We start from the raw sequence: 12,752 nt of genomic DNA on the forward strand, positions 1-12,752 counted from the left end.
AACAGTTTTTTAAAACAGTTATTTTATTTATTTTATTTATGGGGATTTTTTTCTATGATAGTGCATTTATATCTCCTAAAAATGAATTAAAATTATTAAAGAGTTTGGCTGTTAGTGTTGCACAGAACACTGAGGGCACTGCAATGAGATCAATGTCAAGTTAGACACATAATCCTCCTGTTGGACCTTGGGATTGTGTCCTTTATGTCATAAGAGCTGTTGCACAGAGGCTATTGTATTTAATAATGTCTAGTGTAAATCTCCGTTGAATATGGAGAGCCTGTAAGGTATTGATCACTGGTGGCAGCATTTACCAGTCCTATTTCAGGTTTTAAGATGGCAAGCAAACACGTCTTGCCATTTCGTATAACTTTTTAAAAAGATTTCCTTCCTTCCTTCCTTCCTTCCTTCCTTCCTTCCTTCCTTCCTTCCTCCCGTACAGATTGAGAGAGTGCGAGCGGGGAGAGGGGCCGAGGGAGAGAGCATCTCAGCTGACTCCACACTGTGGAGCCTGCTGTGGGGCCCGAGCTCATGACCCTGAGGTCATGACCTGAGCCGAAATCAAGAGTCAGACGCTTAACTCCCGGAGCCACCCAGGCACCCCTCACTTTTATCATTTTGATTTTAGCTTACCCACTAAGTTAGGCAACTTCTAGCTATTATGGTTTTTTAAAAATAAAAGCTAAAATAATGTCCTCCTTATTAATAGGAGAGTTATTAAATATGGAACCACTTTTACCATTTAGAACATTGTATATCCCACCTTATTCTGCTACAATCAGCCTTTATTCAATATATATTTGTTTGGTACCTAATTCTATATCAAGTCTTTGGTAAATGGGGAAATGATAACATTTTAAAAAGCAAAAGGTAAAGGTCAGAACTTCTTGTTATATGATATCTTTGATCTGTCCTCCTCCATCTGCTTTAACTTACCCTATGTGGGCAAAACGTTTGAACTATGAATATTTTTTCGATGAATGCTTATTGTCATCAGTGGCATTTATTTCACAAGATGATCAATTACTCTCAGCGAAATGTGAGATCACTTTATAACAACTTGTTTGATTCATTTCTTTGTAAGTCAGAAATTTAATAGCTGAATTTATTACCTTTGATGTGTAACTCTATATTCCTGAATATCTTCTATTTTTAAAGTGTAGCTTTATTTTCTTACCGTGTTACATTAGTTTCAGGGGTGCAATATAGTGATTAAACAATTCCACACCTCACCTAAGTGACCTCCTTAACCCATCACCAATTTTTAGCACAATCCTTACCTTCTTCCCCTCTGGTAACCATCTGTTTTTTTCACCATAGTTGAGTCTATTTCTTCGTTTCTCTCTCTCTCTATCTTCTTGCTCATTTGTTTTGTTTTTAAATTCCACGTATGAGTGGGACCATATCGTATTTGTCTTTCTCTGATTGACTTACTTCATTTAGCATAATACTAGCTCCATCCATGTCATTGCAAATATCAAGATTTCATTCCTTTTTATGGCTGAATAGTCTTGCATCGTGTATATATACCACATCTTTTCTATCTGTTCATTAGTCGATGGCCACTTGCTTCCATATCTTGGTTATTGTGTTGTAAATAGTGCTGCTGTAACCATAGGGGTACAGGTATCCCTTTGAATTAGTGATATTGTATTCCTTGGGTAAATAAGATTGCAGTGGCTATGTTGTAGGGTCATTCTATTTTTTTTTTTTAAGATTTTCTTTATTTATTCATGAGAGACACAGAGAAAGAGGCAGAGACACAGGCAGAGGGAGAAGCAGGATCCCCATGGGGAGCCCAAAGTGGGACTCGATCCCGGGACCCCAGGATCACGCCCTGAGCCGAAGGCGGACGCTCAACCACTGAGCCACCCGGGTGTCCCTATTTTTAACTTCTTGAGGAAACTGTGTTTTCCAGAGTGGCTGAACCTATTTGCATTCCCACCAACAGTGCATGAGGGTTATTTTTCTCCACATCCCCTTCAACGTCTCTTGTTCCTTGTGTTGTTGATGTTAGCTAGTCTGACAGGTGTGAGGTGACGTCTCATTATAGTTTTGATTTGCAATTTACTGAAGGTAAATGGTGATGAAATATTTTCATGTGTCTGTTGGCTACCTGAATGTCTTCTTTGGAGGAATGTCTGTTTATGTCTTCCGCTCATTTTTAAATTGAATTATTTGTTTTTTCTGGTGTTGAATTTTAGAAGTTCTTATATATTTTGGATAGTAGCCCTTTATTGGATATGTCCTTTGCAAATATCTCCTCCCGTTCAGTAGGCTGCCTTTTAGTTTTGTTGACCATTTTTTTTTTTAGATTTTATTTATTTATTCATGAGAGACCCAGAGAGAGAGGCAGAGACACAGGCAGAGGGAGACGCAGGCTCCGTGCAGGGAGCCCGACGTGGGACTCGATCCTGGGGCCCCGGGGTCATGACCTGAGCTGAAGGCAGACGCTCAACCACTGAGCCCCCCAGGTGTCCCTTGTTGACCATTTCTTTCACTGTACAGAAACTTTTTATTTTGTTGTAGTCCCAACAGTTAATTTTTGCTTTTGTTTCCTTTGCCTCAGGATACTGGTTTAGAAAAAAGTTGCTATAGCCAATGTCCATAGACTTTACAGCTTTTGTTCTCCTCTAGGATTTCTTTGGTTTCAGGTCTCACATTTAGGCCTTTAATCCATGAATATCCTCTATTATCTATTAGTTTTTTGAAAAATTTTACTTTTTTTCCTATCTGCTAATTTTTAATGATTCCTTAAAAACAACTAACCAACCAAATAAACTTAGGGTTAACTTATTTAACTATTCTTAGATTTTGTGTTTTAAATTGTATTTAACTTTGGTCAGTTGGTTATTCAGATTATGGCAGCAGGCACTTATTCATCTTTACCTATTGAATTTTTGTTTTATGCCACCTGTACTATACTAATTGGGGGGAATACAAAATTGAATGTGAGGTATTTTTCTCTGCAAAAAGTTGATAGCTATGCAGAGGAGGTGTGTTAGCCAAGATTCTTGCTTGTAAACAACAGAGACCAGTTAATTTAAGCAGAAAAAAAAAAGAAAACGACTTGTAGGACTATTAGATAATTTATAGAAATTATTAGATAATTGATAGAATCACACTTGTTGGATTATTAGGTAATTCATAGAAGACACAGAGAGCCAGGTTGAGGGAGGTATCTCAGGAAGAGCATGTTTGACCCCTGGCCAAAGCACCTTCGCCTCTGCTTTGGATGCTTTCTGGTAACCCAGTCTTGGCTCTCTCCTGCACTGATGAGATCTATTATTTCAACAGATACTTATTAATTTATTTTTAAAATTATTTTAAAAGTATTTTTAAAGTGATTTTTCCAGTTTTATTGCAACATAAATGACGTAGAACACTGTATCTGTTTAAGGTGCATGCCCTGACGAGTAGGAATAGGCATACGTTGTGAAATGATTCCCACAATAGATCTAGTTAACAGGCATCACCTCCCATGGTGGCAACATTTTTATTTTCTCGTGATGAGAACTTTCAGATCTGCTCTTTTAGCAACGTTCAAGTGCATGATAGAGCATTATTGACTTTGGCCACCATGCTGTATATTACATCCCCAGGACTTATTTATCTTATAACCCATTGCTATGGGTGAAGATTGTACCTTTTCACCCCCTTCTCCCCTGTGACCCACACTCCCACCTCTTACCCCAAGTGCTTGCAACTACCGGTCTGTTCTCTGTTTCTGCTGAGCTAATACTATGTGCCTGACTCTGTTGTAGGGGCTAGAGACATCGGTGTACAAAACCTCTAAGTTGTCCACAGACGGCTTAGATTCTAAGATGGGGAGTCAGGGAAAAAAATGGAAATCAATGAAATATAAAATGTATTAATGGATTATAAGTTCTAGGACAAAAAGGACAGAAATGTAAATGCGATAGAAAGGCATTTGCACAAAAACTTGAAAAAGAAGATGAAGTGAGCCATATAGCTAGCTACGTGGAAAACAGAAGTCCGGACAAAAGAAATAGCCAGTAAAAAGGCTGTCAGGCGAGAGCATGTCTGTATGCTCAAGGCAGAGCAGGACACCGCATGGCTCAGGAGGAGTGAGTTGCAGGGACAGTAGTAAGAGGTGGTAAGACCCTTGTGTGTGAAGATCCAGATTTTCCGCTGATTAAAGGGAGAGCTGTATTAGCCAGCTGACAGTATTTATGTCATTGTACTGCATGATCCTGTGTACATGCATGTGCACCACTGGTTGGCTGTGTCTCTCCAGAGCTACCATGTTAGTTTTCACTTTGATGGCGGAACCTCTCTTTAGAACAATGCACTTGTGGCAGGTGCAACACAGACAATGTTGCATATGGACTATTAAAGATTCTCTCCAGAAATTTCATAAGCAGTCTGGGCTCACATGGCATTAGCCAGAGCAAGTCACGTGACCAAACTCTGCATCAGTGGAGTAAGGAAGTATGATTATCTTCCATGGAGGGGTGATGAATATTTTTGAACATTGTCACAATTTCGCGTAGAACCATCGGAGACGATTGGGTACAGCAGAGTCATAATATGACTTTACGTTTTTAAATTACCTCAATGTTGAGAGAAGGATGCTGCGGGGAGGACATCTATGGTAGATGATCTAACAGGCAAATTCCAAAGGTGCTTTGGTTCCCCCAGTCTGAGGCAAAGGTAAGGAATGGCAGGTTTTAGATCACCTGAGTACTCTCCATGCTTAGGGAGAAGTGTGGCTTCCTACAGATGGTGAAGGTTTTTCTTGAGGGGACAGATAGATCTTCCTGTGGTCAAGCATTAAAAGCGGCACACAAATGAGTAATAAAAAAATCAGAAGCTCTATAAAAGAAACTGGCATCAACCTGAGTGATATTTGAAACTAAGATAATACTTAGACATGCTTAAACCACATTTTTATAAGCTTCACATATTACCCTGTCATTCCATACCAATTGTCTGTGCCTATTTTTAGTTATTTATTATCTGAGCATCCAGAATTATTCTCTCCCGAGAACCATAGGAATCAAACCACCACATTTCTCTTCTTTCACAGGACAATTGTAAAAGTCAGTGGAAAAAATATTTTTGTTTTCTGTAAGGGAATCCAGTCTTATTCATTGGGCATTGCTATGGGTGAAATTATGCTTTAAAAAGGTGTTTTAAATTAAATAAGCTGACCACATTGCTTGGCTATCTCCCAGATTTTGATTTGCAAAGTATTTTCTTCTTTGAATGTAACCAGCAAGAATGACTCAGTGTGTGTGATTTAGTTGCTATATAATCATCAGATATTTCAGTTTAACTACTATTGTTCTATGAGAGCACATGATTCAGTTTAAATCTCGAAAGTGTGTAAATTTTGCCTTTTTCTACATCCAATATTTTACTATTTGGGTATGTAGTAAATATCTATTTATAGATTGAAAAATACTATTAAAAATGGGGGCAAAACCAAGTTTCCTGATTTTTTTCCCTTACCAGTTACTTCTTCTTTTCTATTATTGATTTATTAAACTTCATTGACTATTATAATAGATTTATAAATAATAAGTGTATGGTGTAGGTTAAGATGCTTAAGGCATTTAAAGCCTACAGAAATAATTGGAATGACAAATATTTGTATTTGTGAACAACCAGAAGGACTATAAATATACTTACTCTGGAAACTGAAAATGTGTGAAATTCCTTTTAGCATTTGGGCAATTAATTTTTGGCAATTTTCTCTTTTAATGTAATAAATTAAACAAGGTGTTTGGTGTCTTGTGCCTCATAATTACCAGCTACCAATTATTTATTGCCCTCTATTGCTGTCTCAAGGGGTAATCCTATAGATAACTTATTTCAATGTCAACCCTAATTATTAAAGTTTTAGATATAATTTTATTTATATTTGCAAATCTCATAACTCTACCAGTTGTTGATTTTCTCCACCAGTTAACTATTAACCTTGGAAAATTTACCTTTTGAAACTAATTTTTTTCTATTGATTTCTTCTTTTAAAAGTTTCCTTCTTCAAAATGAATTCTCCTGTGAGTAGGAAAAATAACTCTTCTTTTGATTAACCAACTTTCTTTTTTTTTATTTTCTTTTTTATTTTATTTTCTTCTTTTCTTTTCTTTTCCTTTTCTTTCTTTTCTTTCTCTTTCTTTCTTTCTTTCTTTCTTTCTTTCTTTCTTTCTTTCTTTCTTCTTTCTTTCTTCTTTTTTAGAGAAAGAGAGAGTGGGGGTAATATAGAGATGGAGAGGGAGTGAGAGAGAAACTCAAGCAGACTGCTCTAAGTGTGGAGCCTGAAGTGGGGCCCTGTTTTACAACCCTGAGATCATGATCTGAGCCAAAATCAAGAGTCAGATGCTTAACTGACTGAGATACTGGACTCCTAATTCTGTTTTTCTTAAAGAGAGAAAATAAATTTTGTTTTTATATTCCAAACTGAAATAATGGATTGTTGCCAGATAACCATAGTGACAAAGTAGTTACCTAAATAATATAGATGGGTTCTGAGAATAAAAAACTGTATTAAAAATAATTGTGGGTTTGGTAAATCTTGAGTTTAACTGTATATTTTAAGCACGTTAATCACCATCATAGATGTCTTATTTTCTGCTATCTTCCTAACACTCCAAAAAACTATTTAAGGCCTATCTTCTAATGTATGATTTAGTGAAAAAGCGCATTTAGTGATTATGTGGAGACTTTTGCTGTCTTTGTTTTTGCCAGGACTAGAAATCAGCCATGCTTATTGCCAAAAGGCTGCTCGGCTTCTGAATGTGCTGCACGTTGTAGTCGATCATAATTCTTGACGTGTCACTGTACTGTAATTCATCCATCATTGCCGCCACATCTCTGTTGTTTTCTCCTTTATTGCAGATGCTGCTCCTATGTAGGTCGGCGGGGAAATGGACCTCAGGCCATCTCTATTGGCAAGAACTGTGATAAATTTGGAATTGTTGTTCATGAATTGGGCCATGTGATAGGCTTTTGGCATGAACACACGCGGCCAGATCGTGATAACCATGTCACTATCATAAGAGAAAACATCCAGCCAGGTGAGAGGCTGCAAATACGTTGAGTTTAAGGTTGATAGAATATCTTTTAGTTGTGTTTATACTATTTATGATTTAACTTTTTCTTAAAAAGTGTGGACTGATTTTTTTTTTTGATATGATAGAATCAGAGTTTTGCTGGATGAAAAAAGTACCCATGATGGTGTTATGTTTTTAATTTTTTCCCTTCAGACTGTATAATTTTATGTGCATTTTGGCTTGCTTTTTTTCCTTAAGATTTGGCTGTCTTATTTATAAACTTTTGTGCTTTCCAAGAATGGGTATAGGCTATGGAACCATAAATTAATATTATTTAATTTTTTAAAGCATTTTGAATACTTTGCTCTATAATCTATGTGTTAGGGATTTAGAAAGGATCCAGAGGGTTTGGCATGAAACGTGCTGCTACCGTAGAAATCTATAATATACCAGGAGCAATTTCTGGAGAAAATTTCAGGGAAATGAGTCATTTCCAGGGTAGTCTAAATAGTTTCTTTGAGAATTCTCCTTAAACTACCCTAAAGATATATTCTTAAGAATTTTTCAGTAATTGAAATATCATATATAATAAAACTTAATTTTTCTCTGGTAATTGTTATGTTATAATAGCCTTATTTTAAAGCTTTTTACTTAACTTTCATAAATTAATAAAGATCATTACATTTCAGTTACCAAAAGAAAGATTCTGTTTTTTTGGAATTGTCTTATAAAGTCATACTTATTTAAAGCATTCAGAAAGTAAAAATGTGTCCTTATTTCCTTATTCATGGCAAGTTTTAAGTTACAAACATTGAATTCCTCAGAATTCCTTGTAATTAACAGTATGGATCTATTTATTTGCTAATCACATATTTGGTGCTAATTATTTATCGAGGCATTTATTAGGTGTTGAAAGTGCTGTCATGACAAATACAAAGCTTAATGTGAGGTATGTGCACATATATAAATGATTGCAAGTGGGTGAGAGAAGTGGTTATGGCCATATGATGAAAGTACCACAAAGTCCAAGTAACGTGTGACAAAATGCCTTGGCAAGTCAAGGGAGATGTCACAAAAGAACTGGAATTTAGAAGTAAAGTAGAAGTGTTCAAAGTGAAAAGAAGAGTGATAGATTTCTAAGCTGAAAGAAAACATCATGATGTTTGCTATAATTACAGAAATTTGAATCATTTTTAATTGCTCATTTTGGCTGCCTGGTAAGTTGCAAGTGGGAGATTAGCTGGTAATTACCAAAGGAGGTTGGATCACAGGGGATCTTCTATACATAGCTAGGGAACTTAGATTCTATCTTTTAGCTACTGGAAAATAATTGACGATTGAAAGCAGAACAAGTTCAGATTTTTTAAAAAAGGAAAAAATAGTTCTTTCAGGTTTGGGATCATTAATGAGAGTGGGGAAGTGGAGGTAGGGAAGATGAACTTAAGGAAACCTATAAGAAGATGAAATAAGTAGTTTATGAAAGATGACTAAGTCCTTGGTTAAGGAAGTGCAGTTCAAGAATAAGAGGGAATAATCTTTCAAAAGTATTTTAAGAGGAACACTAACATATGAGGGAAAATCTTCAAGGTTTTATTTTTAGGCAACAGGATGAATGGTGGCACCATCAAATGACAGAAGAAATAGGGATAAAGCAACATATTTTTTAGAGTGAGAAAGAGAAATAATGATTTTATTTAGCATATCCTTAATTTTGAGAAGTGTTTGGATTATCCAAATGGAGATGTTTAGTCCACAAAGCAAAGGTGAGTCTACAGTTTAGGTTATATCTAGAAATAGAAATTTAATGACCTATTTGTCCGGGGAAACACTGAAGGGAGAAGAAAATACAGCTAAGGTTAGAAAATGGGGAACAATATTTAAGCAACATTTTGCAGAAATTCCCCCAAAAGACTAAGAAGGATTGACCTAAGAGGTAGAAGAAGAAAAATCAGTGAAGGTGATGTCCCAGGGAAGAATCATTTCAAGAATGATAAAGTAGAAGAAGAGAAGAAGGTGGTTCAAGATTGCAGTGTATGAATATCCTGAACTCACCTCCTCTCATGCACACAACAAACTACCACTACACATGGAATAATTTCTTTGGAAAAAAAAATCCTGATGACTGGATGAACTGTGTGCCTCCACAACAGAGGATAAAAGGGTTATGTGGAGTTGGGTAAGAGAGGTAGAGGTACACCTGCTGCCAAAAAAAAATCCCATTCTAGGCATGATGACCCATAATTAGGTGAGATTTCAAAAGTATAGCATGTTGTCCTGAGGAGCAAATGGCTGACACCTCAGCCTCTGGATCCTGCACTGGAAAGATGAGCCCCCCTCCCCCAAACATAAGATGATCAAGATTTATATCTAGGAGAAAAAGAACCGTAGGGAACAGAGAACCTGCCCTGAAGGGGCTCACATGTAGACTCAGATACTCCAGGAACCAGGGCAAAAGCAGCAATTTAAAAAGCACCTGGTCCATTTGTGAAGCAGACCCAATTACTATTCCTAAAGTGACCACTAGAGAAGCAGGAACATGTTGGGACTCTCCAGGGACAGAAACACTGGTAGGTGCATTTTTGCAATCTCATTCTACCTTGTTAATGCCAACACTGGTGGGTGTTATTTTGGCAATCTCCCTCTAACCTGCTAGTGCAGGTAGGTGTACCCCACATCACCGTGCCCCATCTCTGCCATAGCCACTTGGGGGAGTGCCCTGTGTCACACCAGAACCATGTCGCAGCCAGGCAGGTCAGAGGCCTGCCCTTCTAAGCCACAGATTTACTACAGCTAGGCAAGTGCCCCATCCCTCCTATGCCATAGCCATGCCATTACCAGGCAAGCACTTCACCCCCTTCTGGCCACAGCCAGGGCTCTACCACAGCTGGCAGGTGCATGCACCCCAAACAGGGGATACCTCTGGAGTGCCTGGCTCTGGTAGCCACGGGGATTATGCTCCTGGGCCTCACACATCATCCTCTACACAAGGCCAGTTCTTCAAGACTGGGAGAGGTAGCTCTTCTGAGAATCAGGCAAATGAGACAGAGGCATATGTTTCAAATGAAAGAAAGACAAAACCTCAGAAAATGACCTTAATGAAACAGAGATAAGTAATCTACCTGATAAAGAGTTCAAAGTAATCATCATAAAGATGCTCACTGAGGAAGAATGGATGAATACAGTGAGAACTTAAACAAAAAGAAAATATAAGAAAGAACCAAATAGAAGTTACAGAGCTGAAGAATACAATAACTAATGAAAAATACATTAGAGGGGTTCAACAGCAGACTGGATAAAGTAGAGAAGCTCAATGAACTGGAAGACAAAGCAATGGAATTCACCCAGACACAGTTGCAAAAAGAAAAAAGAATTTGAAAAAGTGAGATACCTTAAGGGACTTATGGGACAATGTTAAGCTGAATAATATCTGCATATAGGGGTCCTAGAAGGAGAAAAGAGAAAGAAGCAGAAAACTTATTTGAAGAAATCATGGATGAAATCTTCCCTAATCTGGGGATGGAAACCGACATCCAAGTCTAGGAAGTCCATAGAGTTCCAAATAAGGTGAACCCAAAGAGCTTCACACCAAGACACATTATAATTAAAACGTTGATAGTTAAATATAGAGAGATAATATTAAAAGTAGCAAGAGAGAAAAGCTTGTTATATACCATAAAACTGTCAGCAGATTTTTTTCAGAAGAAACTTTGCAGGCCAGAAGAGAATGGCAAGACCTAGTCAAAGTACTGAAAGAAAACAAACAAACAAACAAACAAACAAAAAAACCTTCCAGCCAAGAATATTCTATCCAACAAGGCTATCATTCAGAAGTTAGTGATAGATAAAAGAGTTTTCCAGACAAACGAAAGCTAAAGGAATTCATCACCATTAAACTGGCCTTACAAGAAACTGTCAAGGGACTTCTTTAAACAGAAAAGACATGATGGTAATTAAGGATAATAAAGCACAAAAGTGAAAGTTTTCACTGGAAAAGGTAAGTATATAGTAAAGGTAGTGGATTAATATCTGTAAAGCTAGTATGAAGGTCAAAAGAAAAACATAGAGTAGGTAAAGCTACAATAATCAGTTAAAAGATTCATAAGATAAAAAGATTGAAAGTGTGACATCAGAAACAAAACCTGGGAGGGGAGGAATAAAAATGTAGTTTTGGAATGTATTCAAATTTAAGTTGCTACCGACGTCAAATAGACTTTTAAATGCATAGTAATGTTATATATGAACCTCACGGCAACCACAAAGCAAAAACTTATAATAATAAAATACCTGAAAGAAAATGACAAAGTAATTTAAATGTAACACTGAAGAAAGATGTCAAACCACAAGGATAGGAGGAAAGGGAACAAAGAAGAGTTACAAAAACAGCCAGAAAACAGTCAACAAAATGGCAGTACCTATCAATAATTACTTTACATGTAAATGGACCAAATACTCTAATCAAAAAATACAAAGGGGCTGAACAGTTGAAAAAGAGTACTCGTCCACATACTGCCTCTAAGAGACTCACTTGAAGAACTAAACACACACAAACTGAAAGGGAAAGAATGGAAACAAGATATTCCGTGCAAATGCAAATGAAAAGAAAGCTGATTAGTGATCCTCAGGCAAAATAGACTTTAAGACACAGACTCATAAATACCGAAAGGGCACCGCATAATGTTAAAGGGATCAACACAGCAAGAAGAGTAGCACGTATGAACGTATGTGCAACCAACATAGGAGCACCTAAATACATAGACATTAACGTACCCAAAGGGAGAACCTCCTAGTAACACAATAGTGTGTGTGTGTGTGGGGGGGGGGGGGGTTTCATGCCCCACTTACATCATTGGATGGATTTTCCAGACACAAGAGCAGTAAGCGAGCATTGGCTTTAAATGACACATCTGGTGCCGTGGATATACGGAGCATTCCACCTTACAGCAGTAGATGCACCTTCTTCTCAAGTGCACGTGGAACGTTCTCCAGAATAGGTCACACGTCAGGTCGCAAAATACGTTTCAATAAATTCAAGAAGACTGAAATCATATCAGCACCTGTTCTGACCACAATGGTATAAAACTAGAAATCGGTGTATACGAGTGTCTAATCACTGTGTTGTACACATGAAATTAATAGGATATCGTATGTCAATTATATATATATATATATATATCCGTTTAAAATGATAAAATCCATTTGTAGTGTTGATTACAAAAAGAAGTACAGAAAACGTTTACTCCTAGTATAGGAGACCGAAATGCCTGAGCCAGCTATCAGAGTTCATCTTACTTTATATCATTAGGAGAGACATAAAGAGGAAATAATATTTCCGAAAATGATTTCAGCTAGTAATTAAACGAGAAGTTTGCCGTTGACCATAGTTATTAGGTTCCTTTTATTACACGGATCAAACATCTTATAAAGGAAGTAACTTTCAAGAATGATCCTTACTCTTAATAATAGGACTCCATTTTAACATAAGTATGTACTTAAAGCAAGCCAGAAACATTTAAGTAGTATATAAATATATAATACTTCACACAATGCTTAGCAAATTATGGCTCTTCATACTTTGGGTGACTCAACATGCAGGCCCATAGAAAAGAAAGAATTTATTGTGTGAGATTTCCTAAGTATTTGCAACTACTTGTGGCAGGGCGATTCTAGGATGAAAGAGGTCATGTCATGTTGAAGATTAATCTTCAACAAATTTATGACTTACTCTGGCTCAGA

General features: G+C 37.0%; 1 protein-coding gene across 2 annotated transcripts in view; it reads left to right on the plus strand.

Moving 5' to 3' along the window:
- The window catches only part of TLL1 (tolloid like 1), a 193,660-nt gene that overhangs the window by 90,657 nt on the left and 90,251 nt on the right, over positions 1–12,752 (plus strand). For both annotated transcript variants that reach the window (XM_025438977.3, XM_025438978.3), the window contains exon 6: positions 6,865–7,043. In XM_025438977.3, the coding sequence (XP_025294762.1) occupies positions 6,865–7,043 (179 nt within the window). The remainder of the gene's footprint in view (positions 1–6,864; positions 7,044–12,752) is intronic.

The sequence above is a fragment of the Canis lupus genome, chromosome 15 (genome assembly GCF_003254725.2).
Source record: "Canis lupus dingo isolate Sandy chromosome 15, ASM325472v2, whole genome shotgun sequence".
Taxonomy (NCBI): domain Eukaryota; kingdom Metazoa; phylum Chordata; class Mammalia; order Carnivora; family Canidae; genus Canis; species Canis lupus.